The sequence below is a fragment of the Elephantulus edwardii genome, unplaced genomic scaffold (genome assembly GCF_000299155.1).
Source record: "Elephantulus edwardii isolate Elephantulus edwardi_28Jun2011 unplaced genomic scaffold, EleEdw1.0 scaffold00016, whole genome shotgun sequence".
In the NCBI taxonomy this organism is placed as follows: Eukaryota; Metazoa; Chordata; class Mammalia; order Macroscelidea; family Macroscelididae; genus Elephantulus; species Elephantulus edwardii.
Genome location: NW_006399766.1, coordinates 18,430,015 through 18,443,061, shown reverse-complemented (window position 1 = coordinate 18,443,061; position 13,047 = coordinate 18,430,015). Strand labels below are relative to the sequence as shown.

The 13,047-nt window shown below is 40.6% G+C and overlaps 1 protein-coding gene across 1 annotated transcript in view; it reads right to left on the bottom strand.

The window, feature by feature from the left end:
• The window catches only part of DDX26B (DEAD/H (Asp-Glu-Ala-Asp/His) box polypeptide 26B), a 151,561-nt gene that overhangs the window by 96,230 nt on the left and 42,284 nt on the right, over positions 1-13,047 (bottom strand). The window contains exons 8-9 of the mRNA XM_006881891.1: positions 10,434-10,586; positions 3,897-4,029 (exon numbers count right to left, since the gene is read on the bottom strand). Coding sequence (XP_006881953.1) covers positions 3,897-4,029; positions 10,434-10,586 — 286 coding nt within the window. The remainder of the gene's footprint in view (positions 1-3,896; positions 4,030-10,433; positions 10,587-13,047) is intronic.

Below are 13,047 nucleotides of genomic sequence, written 5' to 3'. Positions count from 1 at the left end.
AACAACCTAAGTGCCCATCAACAAACGAATGGCTAGAGAAGCTGTGGTATATTCGCACAATGGAATTCTATGCTGCATTAAAAAACAAGGAACTCATGCAATATTATTCAAAATGGTTGACTCTGGAGAACATTATGCTGAGTGAAATATCCCAGTCACAAAAGGACAAATATTACATGATGCCACTGTTGTAGAATGGGACTGTCCTTGGGGTTAGGGAGACACTGAGTAAGATGGGTTCAATAATGTATACTGCACTGAAGCAGAGGAGGGAGAGAACCGTCTAAAAGAGAGATTTAACTGGGTATTTCTGTCATCACAGGAGACTAGAGCGAGGGCTGCATGGTGGAGGGGACCTGGGGAGGGTTTGTAAAACAATGAAAGAATCTTTTCTTTTACTTTTCCATAATTTTTGGACTCATGTACTTATAACTTGTTAGTCAAATTTGTGTCTTCTAGGTTGCAACACCCCCATGATACATCTTGAAGGATATGTACATGTACAGCCAAGCACAATCAATAAGAGTGCATCTGAATTCCAAAATCAATCTCCATAATAGTCTATGTGTTTCCTACTGCCAAAGGGGCCCTTTAGAGTAGTGAGAGAAGATCTTCACCCTGAAACCCACAGCGTCCCTTTTCAGCAGGAAGTAGCTAAGAGAATACGCCGTCCCCTTTTCCTTATGACTCAGGGTGAAGTCTCTCTCAGGGAGGAGTGATAGGGAATGGCAAAGGATACACTGACAAAGAAGATTAATCAGAACTGGCTTTGACAAGCACTGTGGCATTTGGACAAGAACAAACTGGGAGGAGGGTAGAGAGAATAGTGCAACAATGAATGAGTGGAAGCCCAAAATCTCTGTAAATGTTTATGAAAATTAATAAAATATAATTATAGAAAAAAAAACCAAAAAAAAAAAAAAAAAAAAAAAAAGAAACAGAAAAAAAAAAAGAAGAGGTTGTGGCACCAGGAATATCATTGTTGACGTCAGGTGGATCCTGGGGGGGAAGCAGAGAATACCAGAAGAATGTCTATTTGTGTTTTATTGACAATGTGGAACATAACAAATAGTTGTTAGGTGCCATCAGTTTGAGTACAACTCATAACAACCTCATGAACAATAGATTTGAACCCTGTCCTATCCCTTCTGGGACTGGGAATGAAACTCGACCCTGGGATCCGTGGCTCATGAGACACCATGCTTCACCATCAAACTATACCTCCAGACCCTAATCCTGTCCTATCCTGTACCATTCTTACAATCTCTGACACACTTGAGCCTTACAACTTCCTACTATGTTCACGCATAAAACAGTAAAGAAAAGTTTGTAGTCGATTTATTCACCACTTTCAAAAACTATAAGTAACACAAATGACCTTCAATAGGTGAATGTTTGAATAAATTGCAATATATCCAAACCATGGAATACTGCTCAGTAGAAACTGTAGGAATGAGATATTGATTGATTCTTCAGAGAATTGTGTCGAGTGAAAAAATAAACCACCAAAAGCAATCTCAAAATATACTAAGTTGACATAACAATCTTCGAGTGATAAAATCATAAAAATGAAGAACAAACTAGTGGTTGCCAGCAAGTAAAAAGGGAGTGAGAGATGGAGAGAAATGGTATGGCCTTGGACTGTATCAATGTCAACATCCTGGCTGTGACTGTGTACTGATCTTGACATCACTGGCGGATACTGAGTGAAGGACACATGAGCTCTTTCTGCATTAATTTGATATGCACAGGCGAATCTAAAATGAGCTTTTAAAAAGTTCATTTTTTTAAACAGAAAAATAATACTATTAACAGAGTCTAAATGAAGATTCTCTAGTCTCCACATTGTAGCTATGGAAACTGAGGTCATGAGGGCACATCTTAGAAAAGGAGTAAGCTCTGGAAAGGATCTCAAATAGACTGCCTATGATAGAGTGGGAGGAAAAGGCAGAAGAAAACTTGAGATCATAAAAAAGATCAAGATTATTGGTCCGACAGAGTCTTGTGGGACCCCCAAGCATTTAATTATCCTTCAAGTCTGGCCCTAAAATCGCACTGATGACTCAACTTCTAGCCAAAAAAATAGGCAGTTCTAGAAAACAGTAACACTCCCTAGGTGTACTCACTCTTTAGAACAGTCAACCATGGGAGGGCAGCATTTGTCCAGGAATAAGGCTCAGAAGGCCCGAAGGGATGGAAAAGAAAGGGCAAAAGGAAATGAGAAACAAGGAAGTGAGAAGAGAAATGGGAAACGAAGAAGTGTCACCATGTGGGGACTGTAATCTGTGTCACAAGACATAATGCGTGTTAATTGCCAAATGGAAAACCAATATGTTCTGTGAACTTCTACTCAACTCACCATAAAAGGTAATGTTAAAACATAAATCCACATAATACAGACATTTTGGTACAGTTTCCATAATCTTGGAAACAGAACATATATATATATAAAATCAGTGACAACCATCTCCTAGAAATAATATCTTTTTTTAGATTTGGACCAGTAAATAAAGCCGATGTAAGACAATCATTCTAAAATATTTGTGATTCCCATTCTTGCCTTTCTTAGCATGCAACTCTTTAAAGCATTGTTTTTCAGTCCGTACAAAGCATATAGTGTCTACGGCATTTTTTTCCTTAAAAAAAAAAAAGCACACACGCTTTTAATGACTGTAAGAAAACTTAGTAAAGTTCTGATCTCTTTCACAAAAATTGAAAATCCCTACTGGAGCAAAAGGTTCATAACTGTACAGGCAGGAGAATACCACATAGTACTTTCTTACTCTGAAATGATACGGCTCTTCGAGTGACAAAAGAAAAAACCCCATCTCTACACACATTTTTAGTAGTATCTCAGTAACAGCTTCTGGAGTTGTTCCTCTCACAATTTTGCCATGGCAACCACAGCTTCTATAACTAGAGTTACTGTAAAATTTAGCCTCATACCTATTTCCTTAATTTGCTACATTGCCTGAAACACATGCCTCGAGAGAGAAAAGAATGTGAGCCAGTTCCTCCCAGGAAGGTCTATTTTCTGATGAAAATCATGCAGTTCTTAGATAATTGCCCTCAATCCATAGTATTTTTTGGCCCAAACTAGTCTATAAGAAAGCTTAGTGCAAGAAGGACAAACGGCTTAAGCCCATGATTGTAAAAATAGAAGGGTAAAGGGAGAAAGGGAGGAGTCAAAGGGGTTGAGGAGAGGAAAAGGGAGAAATTATAGGGTCGCAGAGTTTGGTAGGCCAAGGGAGGGCCTGAAGGAATTAGGCTAGATCAAGTAGGGTCCTGAAGAGATGAGGTGACAGTGGACATGGATCAATGGTGATTAATTTTATAAAACACAGTGTACAGGAATGATTGTATGAAACACAATGTGAATGAAGGAATGTGGGAACCACAATACACATGAATGAAACACAGTGTGTATGAGTTTTATATGCAAACCAATATAAACATTTTTTAAAGTAAAAAAAAAATAATAATGGGTGGGTGGAGGGCATTGACAGTTGCCCTCTACTTTCTAAGAATAAAAAAAGCTGCCTCTTCCCTTGGATCTAAAAACAAGAGAACTAATGAAATTAAAAAAAAAAAATAGTACACACGTTTTACCCTTCCATAAGCACTCTGAGACTTTCCTGTATCCTGATAGCAATTACTCTTCAAGTGCATTTAAAGTGCTTGATCTGTGACTTATTTTTATGCTTCTGTGAACCATTGAGTCAGACCTAGCTGACCCTCCAGCAGGTCTTCAGAGGCAGTAAATCACACATTATGAGACCACCCATCTTTCTCCTGTGGAGCAGCTGGTGGGTTCAAATTAGGTGCCTTTGGATTGGCAGCACAATTCCTTACCACTAAGCCGGCCGAGAGGACGACATGGCACATACATTACTTACCTAAAAGAGGGAGTAAAACTGGGTAGTTGTAAGGCATCACGAAGAGGTTTACACAAGTTAAAGTTGTGCTGGCTTTTAAATAACCAAATGGACATCCAAGTTCATTGTACTTCCCGCTGTTGTTCACAAATACCTAGCAAGAACAAGAAATAAGGCACAGTTAGGACAAGAAGGACTTCGTGTGTAGTTAAACACATTAGCAGCGTCGATGGTCCCATTTAGGCCATTTTAAAATATGAATAGGGCTTGAAAGCAAATATATATATTAGACAAGAACGCTCAGATTAGAATTCCTTCATAAAGTATATGAAGGAATGAAAATACACTGAGCCACAGACTTTCAGAAACCACAGGCTAGCTACATCAGGTGTACACTCGTAGTTATTTGATTAGCATAATGGAAAATCAGGCTGAAATACTGCTATGAGACACCAGTCATTAAAGCAAATAAGGGTCCCAAGAGAACCAGTAGTGACCGGAGTGAAGACATTGGGAAGGCCCCGCACCTCAGGCACACATATATGGAATAGGAGCTCATTTCAAGGATTATGCAAACAGTCCTGTGTGGACTATTAGTCCTGCTTGCTGCCTTCTGCTCTACTTCCCTTTGTTGCTCCCCCCCCCATATCCACCTGTTTTTCATCCACCAAGTGTTTACTAAGGAGCCTATTACAAATGAGGCATTGGAATGGATTATAATGAGGAAGGATCAAGGACATGCTTTGGTTCATCCTGGAAAATATTTTCTCTCCTAAGTTACCCTTGTTGTTGTGCCCCATAGAGTGGGAACCGTAGCTGACCCTCTGGTGGATTTCCAGAGGCAGTTAACGGCACGGGAGGAGATTTCCCATCCTTCTCCCATGAAGCAGCTGGTGGCTTTGAACCGCACGCCTTCAGGATTGCAGCTCAGCTTCTTGCCACTTGACCACCAGCAAATCTCATTGGAGAAGACTGTCCACCTTTTTCCCAAATAGCAGTTGATGGTTTTGAACCACATGCCTTCAGGTTGGCAGTGGGGCTCCTTACCATAGGCCACTAGAACTCCCTTATGCAAGTAGAGCAAACAGTCAATAATGCTTAAATCATTCATCTTTACTTCACATACTTATCATCTTATTCCTTTGTCTGATTCAAGGTCTGATATCTTTTTACACTGTCAGTCCCCGTATACTTGCTATGCAGTGTAGAGTCCTCTAGCTACCAAGTTCGCTCTGTATTCCACACTGAGGCTGTATCCTAATTATTTTCCAATTGTTTGTTATACAGTATTATCTGTTGCTATCCAGTGTTGTTGTCATCCAATGTTAGAAAATATGAGTAAGACCATATATACAAAACCAATGGTCAACATTATTCTCCATGGAGAAAGACTGAAGACATTCCTCTTATGAATGAGAAGCAGACAAGGATGCCCATTATCACCACTTCTATTCAATAATGCATTGAAATTCAATATTGTATAGCCAGAGCAACCAGGCAAGAGGAGTTTGTCCATCTTTCTTCTGCAGAACAACTGGTAAATTAAAACAGCCTGCCTTTGGGTTGGCAGCATAACTCCTTAGCCACTAGACCACCAGAGTTCCCTGTATCCAAATTGTTGTTATGTGCTGTTGAGTCTCCTGCGACTCACAGCAACCCTATATATAAACAGCTCTGAGCCTTGCTCTATCCTGAGCCAATTTCATTGTCTCTGACACACCTTCCCCCATTACACCAGTCACTGAATCAATCCATCTCATCCAGGTTATTCCTCTCTTGCACTGTCCCTCCACCTTTCCAACCATGATGTCCCTCTGCAAGGACTGGTCCCTCCTTGCAACATTCCCAAAATATGTCAGATGGAGCTTCAAAATCCTTGCCTCTAAGGAGCAGCCAGGTCTCACCTTCTCCAGGACGAACCTGTTTGTTCTCCTAAAATCCATGGTGTATATTCAATATTCTTCTCCAGCACCACAGCTCAAAGCCATCAATTCTCTTTCTATCATCCCTAGTCATTGTCCATCTTTCTGATGCACAGCAAGTAATTACAAGGACCATGGCCTACATCAAGCACACCCTAGTCTCCAGACTGACTCCATTGTTCTTCAGTACTCTGGAGAGTTCTCTGTCAGAAGACTTTCCCAATGCCATTTGTCTTTTTCTTTCCTGGCTGCTGGTACTAAGAGTGTTGATTGTGGAGCCAAGCAAGCTGTAATTGTTAATCTCAATTTCTTCACTGCCTATCATGATGCTGCTAATTGGCCCAGGGGTGAGAGTCTTTGTATTCTTGATGTTGAGCTTCAATCCATATTGAAGACTGCAGTCCTTGACCTTCTGCAGCAAATGCCTCATGTCCAAACAAAGTTGTGTCATCTGCACAACGCAGGTTGTTGATGAGTCTTCCTCCCATCTTGATGCCACATTCCTCCTCATAGAGCCCAGCCTCACATACAATCTGTTCCACATAATAGATTGAAAAGGTATGGAGTTAGGATGCATCCCTGTTGCACACCTTTCCTGATTTTGAACTATGCAGTGTTTCCTTGCTCTGTTCTGATGACTGTCTCCTGGTCCAAGTATAGTTTTCGCATAAGCACAATCAAGTGTTCTGGGATTCCCATTCTTGGATATGTTGTCTATCCAAATTAGGCACCCAGTCTAGACTTTTAGGGACTCCTTGTTGGTTGCCATCAAACTGGCTCCAATTCATGGTGACTTCAGGTAGAACAGAATGTAACACTGCCATGTTCTGTGGGGTCTGCATGGTCTTTTCTATGTTTGGGTCAATTGTTGTGCCTATTGTGTAATAACTTCCAGCCCCAGAGGGTTCATCTTCCAGCACAGTATCACATGATATTCTGCTGTGATCCATCAATGTGTTTCACTAATTTCTAGAAGTAGGTCATCAGATCTTTCTGCCTATTCTGCTTCATAGCCTGAAAGCTCCACTGAAACCTTCCTGCCATGGGTAACTCTACTGGTGTTTCAAATACTGGTAGCATAGCTTTCCACATCACAGCAACACACAAGTCACCACAGTATGACAAACTGACAGATATTTAGGAACTCAGTGCCTTTTTCCAAAGTTTCCCAGCTGGATCATTTAGAACAAAAGCTAAACCCTCCTATTAAACAGAATCCATTATTCTTGCTAGTCTTCATATGAGCAATATCACCTATCACTTCATTAATCTCTTGCTATATTTTATTACAGCTAAGAATAAAATTTTCCTATTTTATGACCTCATAAGACAATGAACTGTGCTGAAAACATGATTCTCAATTTTATGTCTTAATTTGAATCTTAACTGAAACGCATAACTGTAGCATGTTGTTGTTGTTGTGTACCATCAAGTTACACAATCACGGGAACTGACCCATAGCTGACCCTCTGGCAGGTTTTCAGAGGCAATTAATCACCTGCAGAGCAGCTGGTGGATTTGAACCACATGCCTTTGGGATTGCAGCAGTTTTTTTACAACTAGGCCATCAGAGCTCCCTAACTGGAATATAACAAGCTGTATTTCCTCCTATTTCCTAAGTGTGCATCTTGTTTGTTGTTAGGTGCTATCGAGTTGATTTCAATTCTTAGCAACCTTAGGAGCGACAGATCTGAACCTTGCAAGCCCATTGCTCCAGTCACTGTGTCAATCCATCTTGTCGAGGGTCTTCCTCTCTTTCGATGACCCGCCACCTTTCACAGCATGAAGACTTTTTCCCCCCTCCTCCCAAGGACTGGCCCCTCCTGACAACATGCCCAGAGTATGTGAGATGACCTTTCACCTCTAGGGAGCACCCTGTTGGCACTTCCTCTAAGACAGACATTTTGGTTTCCCCAACAGCACAATTCAAAGGCATCAAGTCTTCCTCGGTTTTCCTTATTCACTGTGTAACTCTGAGATGTATAGGGAACAATTTCCAGCATCATGATTTAGATCAGGGTCTCTTGGTCTTTAAACTGACAGCGTTACTTTACAGAACTTTAGAGAGGTCCTTGAGAACAGATTTCCCCATGCGACACGTCTTCTGATTTCTTGACTGCCGCTACAAAGGATATTGATTGTGGGTCCAAGTAAAATGAAGTTATTAATAGCTCTAATCTTTTCTCCATCTATCATGCATGACGTTGCCTATTGACCAAGTGGTGAGGATGTTTGTTTTCTTGATGTTGAGATGTAATCCATATTGACGGCTGCAGTTCTTGATCTTCTTCAGCAAGCCCTTCAAGTCCTCTTCACTTTCAGCAAACAAGGTTTGCCATCTGCATAACCCATTTTTCTTCATACAGTCCAGTTTCTGGAATGAATTGCTCAGGATATAAACTGAATAGACATGGAGAAAGGCTACAACCTTGACTCACACCTTTCCTGATTTTAAACCATGCAGTATTCCCTTGCTCTGCTTGGACAACTGCTTTTTGGTCTACGTACAGATTCTTTGTGAGTAAAATTAAGTGTTCTGGGATTCCCATTCTATGTGATGTTATCCATAACTTGTTATGATCCACACAGTTTAATATTTTTGCCTAGTCTATAAACCACATTAGCATTTTCACATTCTGTTTTAATCCAGTTCCTATTTTTTAACCTGGTTTTCACATCTTGGGAAAACTTAAGTAGCTAAAAGACAAGTGGTGGCATTTCAAGATGAAACAGATGGTAGTCTGATCACATTCAGTATGTGGATAAAGCCTGATAATATGGTCCTGTGAGCTCTGGTGGCCTCGTGGTAAGAAGCTGCGCTGCAATCCCGAAGGCATGCAGTTCGAACCCACCAGCTGCTCTGCCTGAGAAGGATGGGCAATCTCCTCTCGTGCAATTTCTGCCTCTGAAAACCTGCTGGAGGGTCAACTATGGGTCGGTTTCCAACTCAATGGTACACAGCAACAACAACAACATATGGTCCTGTAGGGAGCGCTGGTGGCTTAGAAGTAAGAAGCTGCGCTGCCATCTTAAAGGCACCCAGTTCAAAGCTGCTCTGTGGGAGAAAGATAAGCAATCTCCTCTCAGGAGGTTTACTGCCTCTGAAAACCTGCAGGAGGGTCAGCTATGAATCAGTTCTGATTTGACAGCACATAATGGTATGGTCCTGTGATTTATAAAGAGAACAGATAACCTCACAGTGTAGGATTTCCTCGGATCCAAATAAAAAGACTATCCCTCTATGTTTACAATACAAAATTTATAGGTAAATCTAGTAACCAGTTTGCAAATTCTTCTGGCTGAAGTCTAGCACTTGGAATAACCAGTGTATGACCACTCTGTGAATTTTCCCTGTTCAAGTAAAATGCACACTACACATGTCAGTATGATTTGGACCACAGACAGGAGGGTTTCATCACCCCAATACCTGAATTAGTGTTAGGGCTTCTGATGCTCTGTACTAATGGCTGACAAGCTTGCTTCAGCTACAGAAATCATCTCTGAATAAGATTACATCCTTTAAGGTGTTGTTATTGTTAGCTGCCAGCAAGCTGTCCCTCAAGTCATAGTAACTTCATGCAAAATAGAAGGCAATGCTGCCCAGTCCTATACCATCCCGATGATTAGTTATATCTGATTACTGTGATCCATAAGGTTTTCATTGACTGATCTTCATAGAGAGATTTCCAGGCCTTTCTTCCCGGTTCATCGTGGTCTGAAAGCTCCACAGAAACATGTTCCGCATCCGCAGGCCTCCACTGACGGATGAGGACTGGCTATGCATGAGGGGCATAACTCTGCTTGCTGAGAGCAAAGAAGTACTTACTGAAGAAGATCAAAGATGATAACCTTAACAAAACAAAAATCCTCACAACTGGATCAACGAGGTATCCTGTGTGGAAGGCAAGAATTCTACTTCTGAACCACCACTGCTCTCATCTTCTAAGTTGGGACTTCCTAACCGAGGGTTCCACGGGGCTTCAGAGGGCTAGGTTTCCCCCAAATCCTTTAATACACAGGTTACATCGCTGTCTATTGCCTTAAATATTAGCAATGCACAGTAGGCCAATATGTCAGAATGAAATTATTTCATTGGCCCTATTTCTTACATGATAGTATTTGTGAGAAATATTATTACCAGGTTGTTTCATGACTTCCACATGGACCTTTCTTTTTCTTGTGATTTGAGCAAATGTTTACAAAGCAAATTGGTCTTCCAATCAACCGATTTTACATATTTTGTTTCAGGACATTAATTACAATACCTACTTTTTAACTGCACTCTTCCCATTTCTTCTCTTTTACTCTTGTTTCCATTTATCCCCTCTATCCTTTCTCTTCCTGATTTCTGAGTTTCAGCCGTGGGCAAATGCTCCCCTTTTGATCGCATATGGTTAATTGTTCTGAGAAGTGAGTACGTCCTCAATGTCATGTCACAAGTTTACTATTGTTTATCTGAGTCACAGGGGGTGAATTTTTTTCCAGGTTGGAAGGATTACAGAGGACCATAGTATCAGGGGTTCCACCAGTCTGTATTGGACCAGTATCCAGATTAACAACCTTAGAAACTCTTTTTTTAATATTCCCAAATCCCAGACCAGTTACCGACTTTTGACTACTGGGTAAGGATAAGTACCTGCCAGCAGGTATGCGGAGATTTTCTTTCCAAGATGTACTGAGTTAAGGGTGAAGGTTCAAGTTCATATTTGTCAAAGGGAAGTTTATCTATTACCATTGGCTCACAATCTACACAGGAGAACCTCACAACAGGATGAGATGTTCGTGGAGGCTAAAAGAGAAGAGGAAGAATATGGTCAGTTATTAAGTAAGCTTCCATTTCTGACAATTCTGCAATCCCACTTGTGTGGGGTTTGTTTTATTCTCAGCCATTACTAAACAGTTTCAGGAAGATGTTTACTACATTTCTGTCAGTTGCTGTAAGGTGCCATCCAGCTGAGTAAGATGGATAGCGACACTATGAACAACAGATGTGAACCCTGTCCTATCCTGTGCCAACCTCACAATCTCTGACACACTTGAGCCCATGCTGCTATCACTGTGCCACTGGCTGAGGGTCTTCCTCTCTTTTGAAGCATGATGTCCCTCTCCAAAGAATAACTTCTAGAAACATGCACGTGGTATTATTGGGAAGAAAAAAAAAAGAGAAATTACAACATTCATAAGGAGAACTTAAGTGAAGTTATAAGTGCATTGAACGTAATTTAAGAATACATTACAATCCACAGACTGACGAGTGAATTTCAAATCCATGTTGTAACTTCTAGGCATTTCCTACCCTTCACCCCTTTGAATAATGATGCTACAGATAGTCCAGACTCTTGGGGAGGTGGAATTCATGAAACTGTCTGAAGAGGTAATGACAGTGTCAGAGCCACTAATAAGTGAGATGAAAAATAGTGAAGACAGAGAAAGGGAACGATAGAAAGCAATAACGAGCCAGTTACAACTCTGGAATCCAGCTGAATTTTTACAGCTGTCTCACACCCACATGCATAGTTGGGGCAGGAGATGCTTTTGGCTGGGTTCCCAGAGCATCAGAGCAGATGAATGGAGAAGCCATTTTATTTTATTAATGTTTATTGTTGGTGAAAATATACAGAGCAAAACATGCACCCATTTAACAACTTGTACACTCTTGATTTAGTGGGTTGGGTTGCAGTCTTCACTCTGTGTCAATAATCTTGCTATTTCTACTCTAATTGTTTCACCACCAAGCACTCAGACTCACAGTCCCCCTGAATTTCTGATCAATGTGCTAGTTACATTGTCAATTGAGTCTCATATTTACACTCTCTTAAAATACTCAAAGCATATGTCCTAACTGGGCTAAAATATTGCTTAGTTTAGTTTTGCTTGAATGTTTAAAGAGTATCTAGGGCAACACATTTGGAGGTTTCTTCACTCTCAATGGGGCTAGTAAATTTTGATGAATTTGAATTTCTCTTCAATATTCTTCTCCCTTTTAATCATGATCCATCTTTTGTGTCCCTGATCAAAACATTCGGCAATGGCAGCTGAGTGAGTACCAGTTCTTCTAGTCTTGTGACAGAAGAGGTAGTAATTAAAAGATGCAATTAGTCCTGTAATCCAATTCTGAGAAACCATTTTATTAACAGATTAGTCTTGTGGGAAAAAGAAGAGTACCAGAGAGGTGAAAGGTGAAAGCAAGAAATTGGACAATCCTACGGACAAGAATGAGAAGTGGCCCAGCCTATTGTTGCTAAAAGACACCAGGCCCAAGGGCCAGGTTAATAATCTGATGATAAAAACATCTCGGTTTCTGATATATGTAAAAAAGCACATTTTTCCCCTTTTCAAATTTACAAATATGCATGATATTTGGGGCTTGAGAAGAATAGCCTTTAGATGTGCTTTTTGGGGGGAAACACCCATTTTTCAAGTGAGTTATGCGAAAGTTTACAGAGGAAACTGGTTTTCCACTCAGCAACTTATATATATATTTTGTTTATGACATTATTTATAACACTAACATTTTAAATGCAACCTACCCATTTCCTCCCTGTGATTCTTGTTTCCATTCATCCTTCTGTCCTCTCTCTTCCTGCTTTCTGAGCTTCGTCCTTGGACATATGCTGCCCTTTTGATCTCGTATGGTTGAGTGTGTTTCTTTTCACCTTATATGAGCTAGTCAAAGGTTGAGCCATGAGAGTGAGGTCACTTCCAGGATTGAAGGGTATCATCTCATGGGTTTCCTCCAGTCTTTACCCAACCAAATAGTCAAATAAGTTTTTAAAGCTGAAGAATGAGCTTTTGAAGCATGTAGAAGTTACTATTGGGTATTTCCTCAATTCTAGTTTTTCCATTTTAACGAAACTGATGAAATATTTCTGATTTACTAGATTCAACTACGTAAAGAAGCAGTAAAGACACAGGGAAGCCCTAGCTAACAATACTGAAGTAAACTGGCAATGACAACATTTATTCAGGGTGGTGTGTGGGATTGAGACTTGACCCACACACACACACAACGAGGGCTGACTGGCTCTTCAGTCTCACTTCGAGGAATTTTATGGAAAAAAAGATAGGAGCTAAAAACCAGTAACCTAAGAGGAAAATGTAGCTCGCTATTGGAAATTCCTACATCTTAGTATTGAGTTTGAAGAGTGATGGTATATTTGCCTCTACACACCACACAAGAGAGACAACTCGTGATCCTCTCAATCTGGGTGAAGAAAGAAAGGGAGAGACAAAAGGGAGTGGATTGCAAA